The 18,679-nt window shown below is 44.4% G+C and overlaps 1 protein-coding gene across 3 annotated transcripts in view; it reads right to left on the reverse strand.

Moving 5' to 3' along the window:
• Nucleotides 1–18,679, reverse strand: part of LOC124225029 (Rap GTPase activating protein 1) — a 139,607-nt gene that overhangs the window by 85,807 nt on the left and 35,121 nt on the right. Inside the window, exon 1 of one of the 3 annotated variants that reach the window (XM_046637419.2) lies at nt 3,661–4,766. The exons of the other annotated variants lie outside the window; for them this stretch is intronic. Coding sequence (XP_046493375.1) covers nt 3,661–3,716 — 56 coding nt within the window. The 5' untranslated portion in view covers nt 3,717–4,766. Of the gene's footprint in view, nt 1–3,660; nt 4,767–18,679 lie in introns of those variants that run through there. 3 annotated transcript variants of the gene reach the window in all.

An 18,679-nucleotide genomic window follows, 5' to 3' on the forward strand; every position in this document is an offset into this window, starting at 1 on the left:
TACTCACGCGGCGCGTCGAAGAATCCGTCGAAAGATTCTCGAGCGTATTTCGAAAGCCTCGCATCCTTTTTTGTCGGATCGACTCCACGACGGACGCCTCGAGGCTAACGTTCGGGATAAGTTAGGGGTAAAAACTAGAACGAGGCTCAAAACCGCATGAGAAATGCCTTGGAGGGAACGGCTATAGAGGCGGGCACGATTGGCTTTCCAGGAATTTGGTAACGAGGGATTTATTAATTCAGCCACGCCACGCAACGCAACGCGATTTATCGTTTCGGCTACTATTCGGTCGGGCCTCGTTCTTCTCTACACACTTCGCCGCTGCTGCGTTTTCCTTTTATTTCAAGCTCACTGTTTTGTTGTCGTTAGCGCTCATTAACCGCACGAGATCACCGCCTGCTGCCTGTGCCCGTTGGCCCGTTTCGTCCGAAGGCACGATCGCCCTTTCTCCTCCACCACGTCCAAAGAATCCAGCTCCGCAAAGCGTGCAGGAATTTTTTTTCCCATTCATTCTGGGTTAATTCTATGCCGATCGTTATAGGCATCGAGTTCACGGATCGGCGGTACAATTTTCTGATTTGGAAAGAGACGAGGTTTACTCTAGCAACATGCATACTTTCCGTAACCGAAGAAAAATTCCTCGTCGCGATTCTATCAGAATTTCTCCAGAATTCCACATCAAAATTAAAGGTGAAACACGCGCATAGAAAATCGTCTCCCTTTTGCTCTCGCAATCAGATGGAAGAGGTATTTGATTGATTTTCGTACGTTTCATAAAACGGATTCCATGAATAATGTAGGCGTGGAAAATAAAAGTAGAGTGCGTAAAAATGGTCGGAAAAAGAATGCCGAACTAACAGTTGTGAAAAAATAATAATTAATTGACAAGTTTTGGATGAATACAAAGTTGAAATTTTTTTCACAGCCGTGTTACTGTTTCAGTGACAAATCAAACTGTGCATACTTTTTCTTTTGACAAAACGACTTCCTGGTGGAAAAAAGAAGAAGGAAAAAAAAATGGACAACTAATAAATAATCTGGTTAGATAAATAGATCCGTATAAATTTTCGTATATAAGAGAACCGCGGTCTGCGACGCGTCTCTCGCAGGGCACATATGCGGCTTATGACAGAAATTATAAATACGGTACATCCACATAAACATTGAACAGATCCGAAGTAAAAAGTCCCCACGTTCCTTCCGGTATATAAGAAAAAGCACGTGTGCGTTTCACGTAGACGCCCGCAGGCTGAAGATAATAAATTCATTCAAGAATATCCCGCGCCCGCCTTAACTCGTCACTTTTCTAGCATGAGCCGCAAGCCTAGGTAAAGAGTGAAACCGAGTTGCACTCTGCACCGCAGCTGCAGCGGAGAATTGATAATTTCTTCTATCCCGCCGAGTTTTCGACGATCGCACGATGCGGCACCGCCTCCGGGTCACGATGTTGTGATTTTATAATCGAGCAACTATTTGATAATTTACACAGACATACACACTTGTGCATACGTATACGCATACTTGAATGCAAGCTGGCCCACTTTGTGTCCAAGCTGTGTAAGAGGTGAAAAAAAAAACGTCGTCAACAGCAAGAAATGCTCATCTGGTAACGTTACTCTAATTCCATTTTACATGTACGCAATCAGAGATAGGGATAAAACAGCAGCGTAATCAGCTGAAAATAAGTTTTCGACCCAATCCGACCAACTTGTAAGACTTTTTCTTTCTTTTATCGTTTTTTTTTTCAGGTCGAATCACGCGTTATGCATTGCGAACGAACCGACGTCGTGTGTTTTTTATTCACGCACGCACGCGCTACACAACGTACGTACTCGCATACGTAGTCACATGGGCATGTACGACTTGCGCCGAGCGGTTCGGAATCTCGCGGATTGGGGCCAACCGTGACCATAACGGAAAACGCAGGAACAACGCGTAAGACACGCCTGTCTACCTGCGTGACCCCGGCCGGAATGCGACGCGGTTAATTTGCGCATTTCTCGGAGTCCGTCCGCAACTTGCGACGTATTTAAAAGCAATACGGCAGCAGTTGATCGTTTTTTAGATTAGATTTTGGCAATTTTCAACCACTTGGGAAATTTTTTCCCAACACTCGACACCTCGGATTATCGAAATAATCAAAATTCCACGAAAAATATTGTTATAACTTTTGTCCTGGCTCGATGAAGAGATGTTACAGAACAGGTTGTGAGAATAGTCTTAGAAGCGTACATTGGAATAGGCGGATGCAGAGCTTTTGGAGCGGTACATGGAACATCCTCGGTAACCGGAGGGAATCGAGCGGTAAAAAACGAGCGAAACAATTGTCTTAAATTACAAGTAAGCCACGTCGCGAGGCCTTGCGGAATCGTTTAAGGCGTTAGCGCGTGCCGATTAACCGAAGCGAAAACCATATTACATGCATGTGTGCCGCATGAGATGCTTGTTACAAAACTAAATTATGAAAGTTTGCGCGGCTCGATTAACTCCAAGGAACGCCGTGTGTGTATTGCATGCGACGCGAGAATTATTGAGGTATTGCTAAGGCTGAGCGCGTGATTGCCGCACGGTAAAAGAGAAAAGGAAGGCAAAGCGGAAGAAAAAATTCAGGAAAAAAAATCAAGCGTGTATAATAGACACATGCCGACCGGTATAAATATAATAGAACGAATACGTTAACTCGTTCCCGAAACGTTCTCGAATTCAGGCTTAAGGCTCGAAAGTATACAGTTGTGACAGATTTTATTATAACCGCTGGAACGCATGGCAGTTAGGATTGAAAATCTGACCCGCGGGTCAAGTAAGACAAGAAATCGTACATGTAATTGTGAGTAAGACCCGTGATGGTCGAAGCAGAGTATACGGAAATCCGTTACAAGTAATTGTAACAGGTTCAAATGAGCCGAGGAGCGATCGACTGGGACGTGAATATACTGGCATAATAGCCACGCGAATTGAGTTGCCAACGCGTGTACTTGTTGTACCAACGAACTAAATCGTAAGTATGTAATAATACGGCAAGAAAATTTCACCAGGAGAAACTGACCGGGATTCACTAAAGAGTCTACCGGTATGGTAACAGCGCAGCGCGCATAGCACGCTTCTTCGAGCTCTAGGTGCTAATTACCGAAAGCGTTATTAGTCGGGGTAAAACAAAACCTCGCCTCGAGTAAACACGCCCCGCGATACAATAACGTGTTGAGTTTAGGAGCGTTTCAACTTCCCATTGGACCAACAAGCACCGCAACCCCGTTTGGTGTTGTTCTTCCTTGTATAATTGGCTCTCCGTTTTACATTCTGGCAAAGCGTAATTCACCGCATCAAATAACTCCGGACAACGTGTTAAATCCACCGCCGGGTTTAAGTATGCGCGGAATATATTCGCGACGTAAGGTAAGTGTACCAGTTGCTGACCCTGTCTCGATTAGTGACATTTTTTGGTTTTATCTGTTTCATTCTTAATTGTAAAATTACCAAAAAATAAATTTGTAGTGTCTTAACCCTCTAGCGATTGGTTGCAGTCATCGAGGAATTCACAGTTTGTGCCGCCAATTTATAATTATTGAAAATAAAGGGGTCAGTAATTGAGTCTGAACGTGTCAATAACTCGTACACTTACTTTACTACGCCTGCCGTGCAGTGTTGGCGCAAAAGACTCACCCGCCGGTGTCTTCTCGAGTGTCCCCGATGTAGTCCAACATGTGAATCTTCAACATCTTCGTCGAACACACACTGGGAACTTGAAATTCTCAAAAATTATCTCAAAGCTATACGCACAAAAGAACTTGGCGCCAACTGATCATTTGTAGGTATTCTACTTTCGCCAAATTTGTATTACAAAAGAAAAGAGTATGGAAGTAGCAGAACAAGTAGTGGAAGTTTTCGTTAAACACGAACGAATTGAAAACGGTAAACTCAACCCACTCGTCCGCACGACTATGAGTCAAGTTTTCGGTCACAAATCGGTCCAGAGCCACGTGATGCTGGCTTAAGGTTCTCAGGATACGGACGTAGAGTCGGCCTGACCCTTGTCCGAGGGATCGTTGGATCCGGCGTAGCGTTCGGTGTTGTTTTCTTCTCCTCAATCCTGGGGATGCAGCGATCGTCGAATATCCGTCGGTTCAGCAGCAGGTAATCACCGAGGAATTAATCATTAGATTGAGTTGTCAAGCGCAAAGAACGGGACCATTAATAACAATCCTCGTGTAGGATGAACGGAGGAGTTTTTTATTCGCGACGTACCTTTAAGCGCGTTACTATTTTCTACCCTCAGCCCCTCGAGTTCGGTGTAACAACCCTGACGCCCTCCGTGTGTGCACATGTAAACTCGTATATCGAAAGTACAAAGCACTTTGATCAAATTTTCAAACTCCACTGAGCACCGGGTATTTAAAATCCTGAATCGAACAGCGAGACATGGTAATCTACAGACAGCCACCGAGGAGTTCGCACTTTGCACACGAATCCTTTTCATCAAACGCTCCTCACGCCTACTGTCGCATCGAAAGTTTTCACACTAAACTCAGTTACCGAGTGTACCGACACACCGAAGCGTCAACGATTCGAGCGAAGCTCCGAACTTGTCATTCGGCAAACACAGACGCTAAAGAAACTTTCGACCAGGATCTCGATGTTCGGGAGCCGTCTGATCCGCGTCTGGCTCTCCTTACTCCCACAAAATTTCCCGCCGTGGTGAATCCGGGAATATTTTTAAGTCGCGCGTTTGCCCGAGGTCTACATTAAACTTGGCCATCGCTAGCTCTCCAGTCAAAAGTCGGAGGCGGAGGCGGAGAGAGAACTGCCGCCTCGCTGGTAGTACGACGCAGAGGCTATGCTCTCTCTCTCCTCGAGGGAATGCTTCGAGTATCCAGTGGAGGGGCTGAACGTGTGCATGTTACTATTCGTGACTCTGATTCTCTGCGGACAAAGTTGTATGCGCGGGCGTTAGAGTTCGCTCAATGTGTCCGGGGCTTGGAAATACGAGGCTCCCGGGGTGGCCGAAATTTTTGGCTTTTGGGGATGATTTGGGGTGAAGTGTGTCATCCCTTCCTTTCCCCGAGAAGCTGAGCATACGTATAAAAACTCAGGTGTAAACGCGGTGAAAGGTCTGTTGATTTTCTGTGAATCGAAGCGGCATGTTATACCTAACGTCACGTCAAATCACTCGAGTGCCCGAAGTGTTCGCGTTATATTAGCCGTAGTACCGTTGACTTGGGTTTTTTATTTGCGATAATGGCGATCATTGCAGATAGTCCGATGACTCGGATAGCGGAGTAAAGCATCTCAGCGGTATACATTCGAGGGCGGAGAAAACGGGGTTGTCGGATTCGGAGAGGGTGAATGAGTCAGGGGAGAAGCATAAGGGAAGATACGCGGTGCTGAAGGCATTTGCATAGCAAGCGCGCCGAGGGTGTGTATAAACTGGATGTGGTGGTTGTACGTGGCCCAGCTGAGAAATACGGCGCTTCGTTAAACCCGGTATTGCGTTTCACAACTTTGACCCGGGGTGCTTCGAAGGTTCTTTCGAGTTAAATAAACCTCGAAGAGATGTCCGGGCCCTCAGCCGTAACTGAAAAAGAAGAAGAAGAAGCCCGTTCGTGCGCACAGATTTAGTGAGTGGCCCCCGAGGATTAACAGAGGGACTCACACGGGACAAGGCAATTAACTAATTACCTCGAAATTCATTTTCGCGTCGATTACAGACTCGGCGAGCTGCAACTCGCTTTTTCTCCTAGCCCTAGTCGGGTTTTCACGTAGCACGCTCGAAGATAGCGTACGGATGTAATTATATCCGAGCAGTCGACTAGTTGCTCATTTGGCCGTGTTCACCGCTTGCAAAGTAGAACGGGATATGCGCATGTGTGTGCTCGTGAATGCCTAGCGCCGATTTCGTTATACCTGTGAGTAGATCGTATGCGCATAAGCATGAGCGGAAAATAGAGACATCGATTTACAGAAAGAATGTTCAACGTCGTAAATATTTTACGGTTTTAATTTTCACCGTGTCCTACTGCCCCGGATTCGAGATAATTTTTACCTTATTTTTCGATTATTTTCCTTCGTTCCTCTAACAAAAGCGTAAAGTGCTCTTGCGGTAGTTGAGAACTTACCATAAAATTAACTTATCGATAGGTACCCGTCTTTCTCCGGTTACTATGTACATACGGTGTAGGTACACCGACCACTTAACATGCTCTCGACATGCTATACGGTCGATAGATAGATACATATATACAGAGACTCTGTTATGCTCAAATAAGATGCGTGTTGTATTTAAAACGACTTCGTCAGATCGTTAAAAACGCATTAAACTTTCAACATTCGTATGACTTTGACAATTGAAATGTACCGGTCTTTCGTTACCGCCAACGTTTCACCGACGAATCGCGATTTCACGCGAAACCCCATTGATAAAAAATGTTCCTAATTACCATTGTTCTCGCTAGGATGTCTTTAAAAGTTGAAAGAAAAAGACTTCCCATAGAATAAATTTTAGCGGAAGAAAATTCGACCCAGTTTTCTGAGCGAAGAACAGCATCCGACAAACCTTGAAATAAATCTGCCGACCTTGATTCGGAAGATGTTTTGAAACGAAGAAAATGAACATCGTTATCTCGGCTGCGTCCCTCGCTCGTCGAGTTCAATATGTTCCCTGATTTTTCCTCGTTTGCAAATTGAACTGAAATTGCAGCGATAGTTTCCATCGCAACTTTTCCCCGCGAAAAAGAGCCTCATCATCATCTCCGCCACCCAGTAGCGTTGGATAGTGGAACAAACGGCTCGCACGAGGGCCGGATAATGACCATGACTGCAATTTACCAGGTTTTCAGTCTCACCGAGGAGTTTAAAACAATTTGCCGCACTCAGCATTTCCGATAGACTGCACCACCGACGATGAACAGCGGCACGGACACCACACGTTTCTGCATCTTACATGCACGCAGCATATCGATTCTAGCGCGTAATTTCGCACTCCACATACAGATTGACACAGTTTATGGACATGCGTACACACACGAGTCAGTCCGCCTGGACACTAACAATAAGTGCGAAGAATGTTGCACGGTTAGCGGTTTTCGAAGTGTAACGGATACTTTTCGGCCCTCCTCCAGGCCTCTCTGTGCATGTGTGAAACATACGTCTACGCGACGCACAAACAACGCATGCGGGTGGCTGACGGCAGGCGTTACAGCCCGTAACACGTGTCGATGACACGGGAAAAGACGATGAGAAGTTCTTCTGGTTCTAGTCTGGAAAGATTTGCGCGTAGTCTTGTTTTTGCCTCCTCCCCCCTCCCATATATGCGGGTTTGTCACAGCTGCGGGGCCTCAATACACACCGAAGGGCGACAATTAACTTCTTCGGGCCTGACCAAGATGCTTGAGTGACGATATGAAAAAAGGGAAAAACTTCGGCAGACTTCGGCTGTTGTTTATGGATTGAAACACCGAAAATCTGCTGCCTTTGTACAATCGACGAGACGATTGTGACCGGTTCTCGATTTCGACATTCAGTGGTATGAAAGCTAAAATCAATGAGACCCCGAAGTTTCCATTCCTTTTTTCAAGATCGAAAAATTACAGAAACGTGTGCCTTTTCACCGCTTCTTTTGAACGTTCGAAAATAACTAATCGATGGAAACAAGGTAAGCAAATAAGTGTTGCAGCAGTGGAGTCGAGGGTGAGAAATACGGGATTTCGACTAGGGTGAAGGATTCCATGGGTGCGACGTAGAAGAAGGAGAAACGAGAAGCGAACATGACTATTAATTTTCCTCGAAATGCCCGAGTGTGAATTGCAGCACTCAACGTTCGCATTTAAATAAATGGATTTTGTGTACCGTAGGGAGTACCGGAGTGAAGAGGGTCGAATTCCTCGAGACAATCAGGATTAATACTGTTCCAGGAATTGGTATACGTGTGTCTATAATTCGTGATGTATGATATTATGCAAATATTTGCAAGTGCAATTAAATGTTTACGGTCAGTGGATAGCTGCACAGACGCTGCGTGATGGATTCGCAGAAAACCGGGACGTTCGTGTATTTAGTTGGTAGCCAGATAATTAATATTTACTATATAAACTAGAGAGAATTATTTGTTTATTCGTGAGAAAATTCCTCGAGGTAACGAAGCGTTTTATCTTCCTAAGCTGATTTTCCGAAGCTTAAAATTGTACCGCCACGCCCGCAGAAAATACCGATGTCATTTAATAAAGAACGCCTCTAGGGGTTTGAGAATATACGATATTAATATCAGGTCAGATGCTGGTCCATAATCTTGAGGCGTGCTCGGAAAATCAAATAGCGGTTTAGTTTTACCTACCTTAAAACGTCTACCTATACAGTCGTAGGTAGGTAGGTATAGATCTACATACATCAGCATACGAAAATAACCACCGACTGAATTGAAATTCGGATCAACTTGGTCGCGGCGACGATAATAATAATATCGTAGAATTGAATGAACTTTTTTGCCTCGGAGGATTGCGACCCCGCATTAATTCGTTTAACGGCGTACAACGTGTGGGAGGTTCGTGGCGCATCTGTGCCGCGGTGAAGTGCCGTATAAAAAACTAAAAAAGCGCACTAAAATGGGGGGAAAAAATCTCTTTCACGTCTAGATTTCAATTATCCCAGCTGCGTTTATACCAGCTCATTTTATCATATTCGGAAACCTCGAATGAACAGTTGAAGGGTTTAGAATATTGCGTATTTCACCTCCCGGATATGCCGACAAATTAACTAAAAACAAAAACAAGGAAAAATAAACGTATACGGGATTAAGTTAACACCGCGAAGTGGGGAATGAAACCCTGTCGGCTCGTTCGGAAATGTCCGACCGCTTTTGATCCCTATAAACTGTTCGGTGTTTACAATTTATTAATCGACCGGCAGACAGACGCCGATTGACAAATACCACCCGTGAGTTTTATCGCCCGATGCTGTAAAGAAATGATTGAAAACAAATAATTTACCCGACCGCCGTTCTCTTTCCCCAACCGAAATGTTTTCCTTCCCGCAGAAATTTAGAGTTTGTTTTTCGCAGCCAATTTATGACTTTTCTCGCTAACCCCTGCAGGGCGGTTTCGAATTCTCACCCTTAATATTACCCAACGCCGGGCAACTTCCTCATGCATCCACCCTCGATCAAGCGAGAAGTGGAAACCCTCTCGTTCCTCCAATCATCAAACTTCAAAGCCAGCACGGGTAGTGATTTACTTTCCATATATGTGTACAGTATAGACGGGAACAAATTGATGTGGGCAGTCGAATGTGGGTGTTTAGTAACTAGCCTCGTACCTTCGAGGGGGCGCTTTTATACACACTGATTGGCCAAACTTGAGAACACCTCTGATTCGAATCTAGTGATATTCACGGTGATGAGTTCTTCACGCTCTTCTTCAAAGGAAATTTCCTGCCAAATTTAAAGCTACTCGAAATCAAAATTCGGCAAATATATAACATAGACGAGCGTATTTTACACGTTACATCTACGTAACCAGAGAGAACACGGTGGCAAATTTCGTCGACCTCGTTGCCTTGTAAATGAATAAAGTAAACGTACCCGACCATTTTTCATTCTGATATTTCAATTCGTCTCATCGTCGGAAGTTATTTATACGATGCTTTCGTCAGAGGTTTGTGAACACAGTACTCGGAGAGGTCTTGATTCAAATCATGGAGCACGGAACCGAGGAAGTTTTGTTTATCACTTTAGGACTCCCTTAAGGACATCGTGATGGCTGGCTACGCTTCGGCATCAGGCTCGCTCGAATCCCAACGAGCATTAAGAATTCAGTTTGCAGAGAGGCAGGGTACACCTGCGTAAATCTTGATCCGTAACTTCTTTTTTACCAGAGGTACGTTACATCCTCCTTGTTGTTCTTTTTCATCGAGAGAAACGATACAGCCTTAGGAGTAATAAAAAAAAAACGACGAAAGAAGCATACATACAAATAAATTTAATAAAAAAAAAAAAAAGTAAAAAGAAAAAAGAAAACGCTTCCAGCCACCCTCCGGAGGGAAATTTTCGGTCAATGTAAATAATATGACTGCTGGGATATTTGTTTAGGGGGTTGGAGAGATGAAAACCAGTGTTCGTTTTACCGAACTCGTGTAAAAAAAAAATAAAGTTAAAAAAAAAATAAATTGCGAGAGTTTGAATAACTGCTGAGACGAATAACGGTAAATGTCGGTGTCTGCCTAATTGTCTATAACGCGGAATGGCATTTCCGCATTTTACTGTATTCAAAGTGTGTACGTAATCTGCGAGACTCAACATTGCGAAGTTTCAGACGACGTTCCGATCGTCCTCTTTAATTACGTGCAATTCATTAATTGGCAATAACGATTCCGCGAATACTTTGCGCTCCACTTGGCCAAAAAGTCCAAATACTCATAATACGATCGTCGTGAATCACTTTGACACTTGAAACTTGGGAAGCCTTCCTCTCCTCCAGACATGAAACACTCGATGAAGACGCCTCATGTCTGACCAATTAAGAATGCAGCGTTGTGCCATTTATCAGCATCGAATTACGTTTCATTCGTTCTTCCGACAGGGTGAAAGAAATACAAACTGTATCAGAACTGATACTGTACTTATTGATCTTTTCTCTGTTTCACCCACTTTTCACAACTTGGGCGAAAACAACAAGTCATTGAACAATACTGTTTACTGTTCCACGGAGTGAAATTCCAACGAAAAAAATAAAAATAAAATGATAAATAGAAATGCTGGATGAAGGATGCGAATGCGCATACAACTGCCAGCCTTGTTCGCGTTTCAATACCGTGCCGTGTAGGAATTGGATGTAAAAATAAAAGTCAAAGAGACACTCGCCTTGAGGTTCATTCATAATTCATTCCTTCATACGCACGACAGTGAATAAAGAGTTATAGCCGCTCTTCTATCTTTAAGCATGCCCCCCCCCCCCGCCCCCCAAATTAAGTCCCGATTTCCGTCTCTTCGATGTTTGCTTCTTGTTATAAACCTCAAGAAACGTTCCCAGCTTCTTGGCACCTACATTCCTTGGCTGCCAATTACGTCGATTTTTGATACGAAAAGTCCGACTTTAGCAGATTACAGACGTGATAAAGAAACACGGATAAAACACACGCTGCTGGATCGAGGTAATTTACGATCGCTCGACTATCCAGCTCCACTGGGTCACCAATGCATAGATATAGTTATACAGGTATACGCGTATACGTCGTGCAGGTCGAGGAGAATCGCTGTTATATAGCGGTGTATCGAGTTCTGGATTGTCGAGGCATTACCATTATACGGTTACATTATTCACGCGAGCATGAAACGTGCGCGTATTACGCCTTCAATTTGTGTTATTACGAATATTGCGCGTATTAGTCAATAACTCTGCGAATCCCGCTATGAACATTGCTGCTGACGCTGACGATTGGTGTCTTAGCGATGCACGAGGTGGGTACAGGATTCCTAACTCGAGCCAGGCGGTGCCTCGGGAACATTCGACGTTTCAGTCGCGATATGTAACTTCCTGCATCGCTCCAGGGATCGGCAAAATTCAGGATTTAAAATTGGACACCCGAGCCGTTGTTGCAGGGATTCGGAAACTGTCCTCGCGCGGTTGTAAAATGTAAGTTTCTCGCCCTCCTTCAATTTTCCTTTCAAGTTTATCGCGGTGGTTGTATATCGCCTTGGAAACTGAGGGTCGGGAAGTGACAAGGAGGGAAAAGCAGGGAAAATTCAAAAGAGAGCGAGGGAATGAGTGAGTAGGAAGGGGAGGGGAGTAGGAAGTACACTCGAGTAGAGATAATTATCCGAACTCTCTCGAGATTGAAACTCATCGAGGCTGACGGCTACGTGAAAACAGGTTATCTTGTTTACATCGCGATTACAGCTGGTAACTGCACCCTCTTCTCACAGCCGATCATCCGCCTCGCGATTCACTCGCCGTGACGAAGTTTCGATCATCCGTCGCGCGACTCGTCCTTCTTAGATTGGACCGGTTTTCAATTTATCGGTTAACCGAACGACTTCGCACATCTTATTCCCTTCTTTCTCGTGATGAATTCAGAAAAAAATAAAAGAAACGAAAGTCAAACAAGCAAAAATAAATCGGAATTAAACGCTGGATTAAATAAACACGCGGACAGAAAACTGTAACACAACCTTCCGCAGCGTCGCATCGTGCTCGAAATGGTCAATGCGGGTCGTCGGTATTTCATCAAACGTTACTCAAATCACAACTTTATTTTTAATAAGTAATCGATCGTGCAGATTAGATCGCGACAATGGCACCTTGCATGGGTTGGAAAATTTCCAGGAGGTCGTGGAGAGTCTTGATCACGTTGGTATCACCCTCGGTCGAGAAGACCTTACCCAGGACGATGCCCGTCGAACGTCCGCGAGGAGTTGCCGTTCCGACGCGTGAAACAGCAGGGGGTAGATTGCCTGGCAGATGTCTTTCTCTGCTCCCTCACTTTTCCACTCAACGTTCACGAGCTACGATAGTGATACAGTCGGTGTCATTCTATCTGTGAACGATTCCGCAATTTCAATCATCGTCGTTAATCGAAACGTCAGTGCGGCAAATGATCCAAGAACCGATGTTTCTTTTTTCCTTCCAGCGTAACAGGTGGAATGCGATATTTTCAATCAAAAATTTTTCCTTTGATTTCCCGGCCAAGTTAATCGAACTCTGTCACATTGCAAAACAACGTGAAGAAAGATTGGTTGTTATTTTGATACTGATGAAAAACCCGACTTACAATACGTAAAATCTTGAATTCTTCCTATATTTGAGATCTTTAGTTACGCTACAGTGAACTTTCGCACCAGCATAAACCGGACAGTGACAATAGAAGTCGTAATTTAGACTCGGAATAAAGAAAATTTTTTTTTAAATAAGGAAACACGATAAAGCGTCTCGGCTAAATCACGTTATAGCCAGCGACGTTGTGTGGTCCTTATGTATATACTCTTCCATTTACAACTCAGACGAATTCGACAAAGAAGAATATTTCCTGACGTGGTCCGCGGGTCGAATACCCCCTTCGTATAAATCGAATCATATTGTAAGATCGGTAATTGATATTTATTATCGTTTCCCAACATGCGGGATCGGCTCGACTTTCCGAGTTCAACCTTTCGCGTTCAATCCAACCGAGTCACCGTACCTTTAGAATTCGAATGTCGTCCTGAGATCAGTTTCATATATTCTATAAAGTAGAAAAAAAATGATGCAGCTATAGCAAGCGTAAGAATCGATGGAGCTAACGGAGAATCGAACGTCTTACCGTCAAGCAAGACGATATACCCCGGGTTTATTCCTTTTCACCAATTCATGATCGTCGTATGGTGGAAAAAAGAACAACGTTACGCTATATCGATAATGTGTTTCATTACAACCCCGTCCCTTGACCCCTTTACGATTTCAGCTTCGACCACAGTTAACTTTCATTCATTTATTCATCGTGCACGGGGTTAAAGTTACCTCTTCCACCACTGCAGCAGCAAGAGTTTTGATTAGCGCATTGTGTCGCGCCACGCGCATCTCACCGGTTGAAACTTGTGTTAAAAAAAAAAAATACGCACACGTAGTGGATAAAAAGGATGAATGAATGGAAAAGAGGAAGGAAGAAAAAGGAGAAATCTGGTCCGGTCAACGTACCGTAAGAGGTTAATTCCCGCTAATAGCCGTCTGTGGATACCTCTACGTAATAATTCATACTTCGCGGACCATACGGCACTCCGACATGGATGGATGCCGTACGCGTATTATAATAACAACACAAGTGCGCGTACGACATAGCGGGACGGAAATTCACGAGGGTTGATTCCTCTTCACGTCCGTGCACAAGCACGATTGCAAAGGCCTCTAAGGTACACGCCATATGCGCATGCCGGAGATAGTTGGCTGGGCAGGTATAGGTGAGCAACTGCAGGGCACTAGGAATGCACGAGGCGCATCGCATCGGACAGCAAAATCAAGGGCTATTGTCAGCCGCACGCGACCCTATCCCTCCTCCTGGGTTCTTACAACCATGGAATGGACACAAGTACACACACGCAGAGAGAGAGAGAGACGCACACTCGGGCGATTGAGTGATGATTCCATCGGTGCTCTGCGATCCCCGATATGTACCATGTTTGCAAATCCGAACAATGTCTAATTTAAAATTGCGCATGATTCGATGCAGCCCAAGTCGACCTTCTTCGATTCAATGAGCCGGCGTTCAAAGGGTTCGTTTGTTGACTCGGAGCTTGATCATTTGCAGTTGTGAATATTTTTGAAAGCCTCGAGCCCTTTTTCGCCGGATCGACTTCGCGACGACGCCTCGAGGCTAACGTTCCAAAAAATTAAGATAAATTCGGTTTAACCCTGACGATTTCAAATCAAGATACAAAATTATTAAAAACTACGGAACAACGAAAGTGAACATCGAATAATTGAGATAAAAAACGTGAGGTATTTGTGAACGCCTATAAATGTCAGGGTTGGTTTTTTTTTTTTCCTTCACGAAATCATAAGGAATTGAAAATTATGGACATGGAATAAGGAAATAAGACACCTCTTGTAGATAAAAGCTGAAACTTCTGTTTTTTTTTTTTTTTTTTTTTAAGGCCAACTCTACTCAGCACTACGTATCTCCGAAGCAAGGCTTGTCGAAGTTTACTCAAGGGAGTACTTTGGCGGGATAATATAAAATACCAGATGCGACGTGTACGAGAATATAAGTTGCGTCTGCAGTAAAATATCAGATAAGATAAGACTGCGGGTTCATCGCGTTGATAAAAAATAAGATATTGTTTTCGAAATAACTAGCCGAAATTTTTTGTCCCAGTTTTTATATCCATCATCATTATATCTATACCGTATACTCTTTACAAGCCCGAATGCACCCGGTAGATGATTAATGGGTGAGGGTATGCCGCTGCAGAGTTTCGAATTTCAACCAGCTTTAAATTTGGAGGCGCGTAGAAGAGAAGATCGCCCGCAGAGCGACGACTAACACGGGGTGACAGTTTTCTGGTCAGCACTGAACCGTGGACAGTACCTAGAGCGAGTAGGAATTGCAGCGAGTCATCCTCACGCGCCAATCCGACCCCTGTAACAATCGGGTAGCTGCTGTTAGTCCATCCCCGGTTCGTTTGAACGAATCAATTAACATAATCGAGCAGAAGGGAGGACCCGCTGAACGCAGTCCTACGCAGCCCGGTAGGTTTAGGGCTCGGGATTCGGGGGAGAAACTGCCCCGCGGGGGACTGCGGCCGAGGGTTTTGTAACAGTTAATTACCTATTTTGTATAGACGGGAAATAGGGGTATTTCCCCAGAATGACGATCGTACCAGTTATATTTTCGTTGAAGCTTGAATTGAACGTAAATTAAACGAATGAACAGGAATTTCGAGTTGTTTCGATCACGGAATTGTTCGACAATTGGATAATTGTTAATATCGGTTTTTAGTTATGAAATTCTCAACTTTACCGTGGATTCCAGGTCTGTAAATAACTCTGATATATACGTACTCGGGTACGTATTTTAAATTGGTAAATTCGCATGCAGATATGACGAGAAAAATCTGGGACACTGAGGAAAAAGGTTGGCTCGGTTCGCCGAGAATTACCATAAGCAGTAAAAAAAAAAAAAAGGGGGGAAGGTTAACAAGGAGAAAGAAAGAAAAAGACGCAACCTGTAGCATCTCTCCGAGTGTTGTATAACTTGTGGATGAGATATGCGCTTTATTTGGAACGCTACAGAACGGGTTTTCAGAAACAAATAGTCACAGCGGTGCTAAATCACCGGACGTTCCTTTTTGAATAAAAAAACGGACGAGTGGTTACCCAGGGTGGAGGAACGGAGTGTCCAGCATCGTCGAGCCATTTCTATACGAGGATACGTAACTGTATTCCTGTCGTCGTAGCGAAAACCAATTTACCCCTTTCGATTACCGGGGAAAATTTATATATTTATTTCAGTCCCAACGTAGCTGTAGATCCATCGGACGGATCGGAAGGCTGAACCGCTACGACGAACGACGGTCAGTTGTAAAAGCAATTGCTTTCGCGGGGTCCGAACGTTGCATAACGTTAATTCTCACGTGAGCAGGGGATGACAAACGTTTGGCGAGAGTTACACGTGTCGTCGGAGTCTTTCTCTGGTTTTTTCCAAGGGTGAAAACAGGACAGTTACATTCGGGAGTCGTAAGTAAGATGAATATTTGGCAGAGAGGATTACACGCTCATTAGGCCAGAGGTTCGACCAGCCGCTAGTTAATCCTAAATGACGACTGATATTGCGTTAATACCGGGAGGAGTCTTCCAATACGGGTGATTCGCTCCATTCTCTCGACGCGTTGTCAGTCCGCTGCAGCTCCTAAAAGACAGATAGATCATGGAGGATGGAAATAAGCTGCACGAACCCATTATCATCCCGAATTGGTGGGATTGTTAAGCCGATATCTCTGCACCGAGCGTGTTATATCCCCACATATTACACGTCACGCATGCATATGTCTAAATGCCAACTGGTTCCGGCATATCCAGTTCTAGAAACGAACGCTCCAAATATACGTCTACCTATATATGTATACACCTCTTCGACCAGATTACATGTGTATATATGTATATAAAGGTTCTGGAATTCGCTCTACTTTGCATTGTAGGAGTATCACGAGTACGGCTATCAATCACCTCGCGTGAACATAGTTTATACCTATTATGTCAACGACAACTGTCGAAGAAATATATGACGCACACATACACGCGATTTTTCTCGCTGAACGTGTATTCACAATCAGTCACACACCCCGCCTCGATACAAAAATTATTTGGGAATGTATCGAGAGATTAATGATATCGGAGAGACCGTTTCACCGTACTCAAATAATCATTATGCACGTATATATATATATCTTGGTTCACGGTATCTATGATAATACTTCAAAGTTGAATTTTTTGCGACATTTGCCATGCGTCGAGATTAAAGTAAGAATAATATGCTAATGACGTCTATGTACGGAATTGATAATACCAGTTTGTGAACGGATTACCGTGAAAGTATTTTCAAACTTGCTACATAGAGGAGGTTGCTCCGAACATAAAGTTGCCAAAGATACGATCTAGTTCAATTATTTTGGCTACATTTTTTTTCAAACTACCGTTGCTCGGCACACCATCATCACGATGCCGACACCATGGAATACGGAAGAACAATTTTCTATCGCGTAGACTGCCTTACCTTGTGTAACCTACAACGCAACGACGCATAGTGGTTTGACAAATCGAGTCTTCTCATCGTTTGTCAGGGATATCTCTCCGGGATCGCGTGGCGCTCGGTATTATTGCGGGGGTCAAATGCGGCGTAGGACATCGAGGAGGGAGAAGGGCGATAGGGCTGACAACTGAATTCATCACTCGATTTGTCATGGTTGACTTGTGCAGGGTTGTCGGCGTTCACCGATGAGGGCTCGCTCGTGATATGCCTGGCAGGAGCCTGGCGACGCGACACCAAAACCTTGCGGGAGAGCCGAAAAATGGCCACAATTAAAACTCGAAGCGGGTATGAACTGGTTTTTTTTTCTTTCTTTCTTTTTTTTTTTTTTTACAATTAGACAAATTATACCGCTCGCTGCATGGCAGCCATACTACTGTAGGTATTACGCAGCCGAGGGGTGAGTCGAGATGCTCTCGAATCGGATGCGGCGTGGTTCACTTGAGGGGCCCCAACTCGAGCGTGTAATTGTCAGCGATGCACGACGACGACGAAGCGGTGTCGTCCTTTTCCTGGGGCAGCACCTGGCCCGATTTTCACCCCGGATTACGGAGGCACGCGTACCCGGCCGAATCTGAGACCCGCATGCAAATTACGTTCGAGGTGTGGTTGATGGGGCGCGTACCTGCTGCTGAGGTGTACGCGAGTGCAGCTACCAGAGATGAGACGGTGAGATATTTTATTTCCCGCTTGCATGATGCGCGCGAACGGCGGCGGTGAGCATAAAGCAAGACAAATTATACGTGAGATACGCGGAATGGAAAATTGACGGAAATCTCTCGAGTGGGAAGGACACGAAGCTCTCTCAAGCCCTCCGGGTGAAACGGGATTGAAATTCAGGAGGATGAGAAAACCCCCGCGATTTCAGCAACCCTCGACCCTCCTGTAGCTCGGGGAGAAAGAGAGAAAAATAGAGAGTGTGTGAGAGAGAGAGAGAGAGAGAGAGAGAGAGAGAGAGGCATCCGTGCCTCGAGGATCCAAATTTGTTACTCTTCGAGATTGTATCAGGTTAATGGTTAAGAGGTTTCAGCAAATAATCTGTCAAACACCGAGGCAAAACTTTTAAACGTAAAATTCACAGGTAATAATCTATTGTGCGATGTTTTTTATCCACCGAATAAAGGAGCAGATACCTTTGATAGAAATTTAGGTACGTTCATCGGCCTGTTGATGAGGTTAACCATTGAACACAAGATCAATGCGATCATAAACTTGGAAAGAAAGTGATAAGATAATTAGCCGACTCTGAAGATTGAACCCGATTAAAATTCGCCGAGGGTGGAATAGAAATTCGGTAATTGCTTTATCGTGATCGAAATTCGTAAGTTTTAACGACTTGAAAATTCGGAAGTCAAGCACCGAGTATACAATACTTATCTTTGATAAGGATAGATAAAGAATAGGAAAATAACGACTTCCGAGG

Source organism: Neodiprion pinetum, chromosome 1 (genome assembly GCF_021155775.2).
Source record: "Neodiprion pinetum isolate iyNeoPine1 chromosome 1, iyNeoPine1.2, whole genome shotgun sequence".
Lineage (NCBI taxonomy): Eukaryota > Metazoa > Arthropoda > Insecta > Hymenoptera > Diprionidae > Neodiprion > Neodiprion pinetum.